Raw genomic sequence first — 6,255 nt, forward strand, 5'->3', positions numbered from 1 at the left:
GAGGACCTATGTGCTATAATTAAATGGAAATACATCATTCTGCAAGTACCCCCAACTTTTATAGAATGCAAATTCTTGCCACCACCCCCCCCTTCCAATGCTAACTGTTCAGCTGTGAAACAGGGGGCTATCTGCTCTCCGAGTGAGATTTTATTGCTAAAATAAAGTAAAAATTATTTTAAAACAAAGGACACACATCTTTATAGTAAAACTCAAGTTTGTTTTACAATTAGAGAAAAGAGTCACATGGTCCCTCAAAAAAACCCAAGTTTTATATATATATTTTGAAAATATATTTAAAAACATAAAAAACTCTATAGTTAAACATATATTATGTTAATCAGTACACTTAAATATAGCTTAATTATATTTACAATATGACGCAGTTGCTTTTAAATTTTAATGCCAATTTCAGTTTTTCCCAAAAAACATAAAATTATATAAATATACAATAAATATTTATGTTACACAAGGTGAATAATAGAGAACAAGGCCACAGACATTAACTTACAATTGCAAGAGTCTTTACTTTAACACAGCACTAGGCCTGCTGACATGCATGATATACCTTTGTCACAAACAGACCACAGCAAGAGTTCAATTAAGTGACACGAAAGAAAACCACCCCCCGCCCCCCCCCCCCCCCCCCCCCCATCTCTGTTTTATCTAAAACTGCCAAGCCTGTGGTCATGGATGGGTTAGGTCAGGCCAGTGACAGCCATGGGGCTGCAGTTTAATTCCCAGTTTCACGTTCTATCAATAGGCGTAGAATTGCCATATTACAGGGTATCTCGCTCCAGGTGTAGTCACAGGATGCAGTTCTGTAGGCTCTCAGCTCCATCCCTCAGTCCCCCCCCACCCGCATGGGCTGCCCTTGGCCCCTCTGAACCTACCATCCCCCTGCGTTAATTCTGCCGCACCAGCGCCGCCTTTACCCATGCCAGCTGAGGACTTCTGAGTTAAGGATATAGCCATAATTAACTTTGGGAAATGAAGAACTTTATTTCTAGCATTCTAGATTTATGCATTAGCACTTCTCTTTTGGAAATTCAATTTATTTGAACTGGGAATTATTTTATTCCTGTATCTGAATTAGGTTACTGTCATGTCCTAGCTATCATTTCTTTTTCCAGTCTAGATGAGCGGTCTGCTTTTTATTCACACATTAGCATCATCCTTTCTCCTTCCTAAGGAACCAACCCTGGTTTCGAGGGGAGCCACAATTACACCATCTCCCTGCTGTAGTTTAGGAATATTGCTGAGAACAGCTCCTGAGCCACGTTTGGGTTAAATGCAAAGAATTATAATACACATATAGGTACTGGCCACAGTGGAACAAAATTCTCCATTATACCAACATTTAATTTGCAGGAAGAACACTTCAGTTGAAGTTTTGAGACATTTCAGTAAGGTTTTTCTTTTTAAATTTGATTTCTCTGTGGGAGCCTGAACAGCTGCAATTGCTTCGGAAGGCTGAAGTTTGAAGTTCAGGTGGGTCACACAACCCTCTCATCTCACTCACTGTCAGCATGCACACGGCCAATGCAAAAAGTTTTCATCATACGGTTGGGATGGTTCTCCCTGGACAGTCAGTTATCCTAGGGAAGGGGAAGCCCTTCTACCCAAAGTAGAAGAAATCACTGATTTTCCATGTGTCCGTTCACTTCCAGCACGGGTTTCTACTAGTAGTGACATAAACTCAGTGTTACATTTACTCTTCAAAGAGAATTATTGTGGGCATGGTATTTCAAATAAGCTTTGCACAGTCCGGGTTTTTAATGAACTTCAACAGCAAGGCAGACTAGTGCCGATTCTGCAGCATTCAGAAGTAGTTATATTTTGCAGTATTTTCATCTTTGTTCAGCTACTTTTCTTCATCTACAGGAATTACAAATATAGCATCTGCCTTCAGTGAGCTCACTAATGAGCTATTTCTGCCTCTGTGCCCACTGTAGGCAGTGCAAGCGCTATGCACAGCTCTCAGGCTTGCACCCTGCCTTTTTAGAAATACTTCTGTCAGGATAGTTAGAGGGGTAGCACAGGGCTAAATATGTCTATCAGAACCTAAGTGACGTTAAGCCAACTCCTCCAGCACTTGCTCTTCACTTACGTCAAGAGCATTTTTTTTTTTATGCCAGTATTCGTTTCACAAAATAAGTCTGACGGCAGAGGTAGAGCCACACGAACATAAACGCTATACTTTCAGCTCGAGGCAGGGCTTCTTTCTGCCTCAGTCCCTGGCTCTTGCCCAGGGCTCCTTCGGGCAGGGCTGCCCCTGCCCTTCGCACACCATGCTCTGGAGGGCGAGGGTGCCGGCCTGCGAGGCAAAGCTCTCCCCCTCCCAGGAGGCACAGGGCCACGCTCAGTGCTGACTATGACCGGGGCAACTTCTGTCAACCCAAAACACTGGTACTTGGTCCTGAACTGGCCGAGCTATCCAGTCCCACGACCGACCTGATTTCAGATCCACTATCATCTTTCTAGACCCCTTTTTCTAGGGACATTCTTGTTGTGCTTCAAGACATTGGATCCAAGCACAGAGTCTTTTATCACATGAAAATCATTGCTCTCCACCCTCTATAGAATATTTTCTATATGACACGCTCCAGTTGTATGGTCAGTGAAATACTTTAAAGATCACAACCACCATCCTTCTGGAGGGAGGAAAGGGGGGGGGTGGGAAAAAAACCCCAAACCCAAACAAACATGGTATAAGCAAATGCAGGTCTCAAAAGACAGCAAATAAAAAAAAAAAAAAAGAAAATATAACCCAAAAAAAGCCTGTTGCCATACAGTTAACTAAGTGCTGTCTTTAAGCTTGAAGTTCAACAATGTGAAGTGGAACATCACCATTCTTTTTCAGTTGCCTCTTTTTTTTTATTATTATTTTTTGTCAGTAGTTGGACTGCTATTGCAAACACCTTCACAACATACAAAAAAAACAAATTTGTTTTTAATCCAGAATAAAGTAATGATTTTTTTTTTTCTATTTCAATCTGATGGGAGTTCAAAAGTAAAAGAGAAACAGTAAAACTATGACAACAGCACCTTGACATTGTTTTAATTCCAACGCTATCAGAAGTTAAAAGCAGTAAACAGATATAATACTAACAGGAATAAAGATACTTACTGTCTAAAATGTAAACGGAATGTTTTGGTTCAATTTATTTTTTCTGAAAGAGGACAGTTTATCATCAATTCACAACTGAAGCAGCATGCAATTTTATTCTTTTTTTTTTTTAAACTTTTTCTATTTTCAATTCTTGGCAACGGCGACAAACCACAATGTTATCGAGGAATGTAAGGCAAACTTTTGTTTGCTTGTTTTTCTTTTTTTTTTTTTTTTTTTAAACTTGTGCGCAAATGACTTGTTCCCCTTCAGGTCATGGATATGTTCAATAAATAGATTGTGGAACCACTGTACTGTATAAACTTCAGTTATACATGCAGTCCATAAAATTATTTTTTTTACCGAATAATTTACCCTGTTATGTATATATACAAATAGATAATTTTGTCTCAATATAATCTATACAACACAAATCCACTATCTTCCCCTTTTAATGGTTAATGTACATACACAGGAAGTGTCTATCCTTATAAAGCGCCAGCCAACTCTCTTTTTACTATCCATGGTGAGAGCTCTCACGTAAGACTGGGTAGTTCGGCACTGGGAGTTCCAGTGCCTCTTGTCTATGCCCCTGCAGCCCTCCTTTGTGTACCCCTTGGGGTTGCATTTGGTCTCATAGAAGTATTGCTTCAGTTGGCCTTTGGGTACTGGGACTTTTTCCAGGACTGTGACGGTCGCCCCAGACATGTCCACTGCAGTCTTTTTCTCCGCCGCTGTCACCCACTCGCTCGTGCTGTCACACACGCTCAGTTCCCCGCGGCGAGCTGGGTCAGAGTGGCGCCGGACCCTCATGGACATGTTTGCAGCATCCAAGTAGTTTTTGTACTCCTCGAGCAGAAAGAGCAGTGGGGGTTCCAAAGGCACTTGACTGCTTAGCATGACTCGGGATGTGTACAAGTCTGCATCCTTGTTTTCCTCGCTGGGCTGGATGTCCTGGTCCTCATCCAGAAGCTCCTCTATGACGTGTTCAAAAGTGTCCGCCAGCGATGTCAGTCCTCTTGAACCAGCACTGGGCCCATTTAGGCTCTCAAGAGTCCCGTGGGTCCGAAGACCTGGGTAAGCCAAGCTGCCTTGTCCTCTTACACTAGCTTCCTTCATCGGGGCAGCTTTCATGCAACTGAAGTATGAGATAACCATAGTAAGGAAAAGGATGGTCATCACTCTTCTCACTTGGTGGAACTGTTGAGGACAAGAACAAGAAAAAAAAAAATTAACTTACAAGGGGTGGAGCAATAACAATTCACCTAAGTTGTCATGAAACACCGTGCATTTCTGCAGAGATCTCCTGCCTGCAGCCACAACTCATTACCAATGATAAAGCATACTCTTGTACAAGGGTGTTCTTCGATTTAGAGTTTCAGATAAAGCGTATGCCAAAGCTCAGGCAACATCGATACCAGCAAGTCAGAGCTCTTATGTGCCAAAGTCTTCCCGTAGTAAGTATTAGATTAGATACTACACAGACTCCTTATTTACTGACCGGTTACACCTATTTCAAGTGACAGCAAAAGCAGAACTGCTATTTAGCAACGCAACATTTCAGCAATGAAAGGCAGCTTTGCAAGCGTGAAAGGCAAGACTTCCACTTCAAGGGCAAATGCAAATATCTAATTTTTAAGATTATGCCAGAAATATTTCATCATTCTAGCCACAAAAACCTGAACAGCACCAGGATAAATGGCATTTGTTTTTTGAAAGCAACCTTCAAAACACAGGAGGCGGCCCTACAATTCTGAGGTCTCGGCAGGTCAATTCCTCATCTAAAAGTAGAGGGTATGTATGCATAAATATAGAACAAGAAAATAGTCCAGGACAGTATACTAAATCTGAGCTGGACAGATTGCTTGCATCATGTGAATGCCATGGAAGGGACCTGCTGGATTACAGAGCTGATAACAGCAACACTGAAATGACAGTACCAGAACCACTGTACCATACTTTCCCAGAGCCCCACACCGCCTGTTTTCAAGCCAGCAAAGTGTCTATTTAGACTCAGTTAAAGCCCAGAGCCCAGCATGAAAACCAGAAGCACAACCAGCCCTACTGCCACACTGAAACACAGCAGTTCGCCCATCTCTCTCACATTCTACCCCAAGTTCTGGCATATGTTATGGGCTATGCTTTGAGGCTTATGTGTACCCTTGGCTGTGTCCTCGTTGAGCATGGAGGGGTAGCACCAGGGAGGACTGCTGGTAAGGAAACTCCTCACCAGGCTTGGAATCAGTACGACCCACTCCTATAGGCACTCCCAACAGCTTGGGCTTGTATGATTGCTCCTTCCCAAGCGCCTTGCTAAGTCTTCATAGATTATACCTTCCTCAGCATAGAAATTGTTCCCTCAAGTGCAGAGTACACACTTACATTACAACCAGAACCCCCCAAACCCTGCAGTGACAGAGAGCTATACTTTCTGTCTGATCCCAAGTGCTACTACAACATCCATCACGTCCAGTTGTTATTTTTCCTTCTTCCAATCCCTGCTCTCACCAGTTCTGCTTGCTAGAAAGCAATGGCATTGTTCACATTTTTGAAGAAGCAGCTAATGCTTGTTTCAGAGCTTTTGAAGTTCATTCGGAAGTACCTCATACTTGGCAGCGCTCGTTGGAGTAAATGCTATTTCTGTTTGCCAACAGGGTGCTATGTAAAAAGTCTTACTTCATCTCCTGCAAATATGCTGTGGGAAACTAGTACTCTTAAGACTCAAACATGGAAATACAATCTATCATAAAACATACAAAGAAAATGAAATATGCACTAGAAAGGCAGTGCCCAAAATACAGGTCTCAAAGTTTACTTAATGAAGTGGGAGGTGGGTGGGAAGTGTCTGGGTTTGTGTCTATGCCCTCCTCACCCCCAGCTCCCCACTAAACAAGATTTTTGGCTAAGAATCCTCTCTACTCCAGCACAACTCTTCCTTCATCCCTCCATCTCTCTTCCTGTTTAAAAGTGTTATTGTGGCATAGTTTTATTAAGATTAAACAAACCTGACATCTGTGACTCACAGGAACATAGTGTTTGCTCTAACCATGCAGAACACTAATATTTTGCAGATTTTTTTTCATCCTAGGGTTTTTAAAAACATTCTACAGGGAGTAATATCGGATTTCTTCCTCAAAGTGGAGGAA

The 6,255-nt window shown here is 42.1% G+C and overlaps 1 protein-coding gene across 1 annotated transcript; it reads right to left on the reverse strand.

Moving 5' to 3' along the window:
• Window positions 1-3,547: 3,547 nt before the first annotated feature.
• BDNF (brain derived neurotrophic factor) lies at window positions 3,548-4,288 on the reverse strand. The gene has a single exon (XM_009961628.2). It carries the CDS (start codon window positions 4,286-4,288, stop codon window positions 3,548-3,550), a length of 741 nt encoding a protein of 246 aa, XP_009959930.1.
• Window positions 4,289-6,255: the final 1,967 nt, after the last annotated feature.

This window comes from Leptosomus discolor, chromosome 12 (assembly GCF_034619465.1).
Source record: "Leptosomus discolor isolate bLepDis1 chromosome 12, bLepDis1.hap2, whole genome shotgun sequence".
Lineage (NCBI taxonomy): Eukaryota > Metazoa > Chordata > Aves > Leptosomiformes > Leptosomidae > Leptosomus > Leptosomus discolor.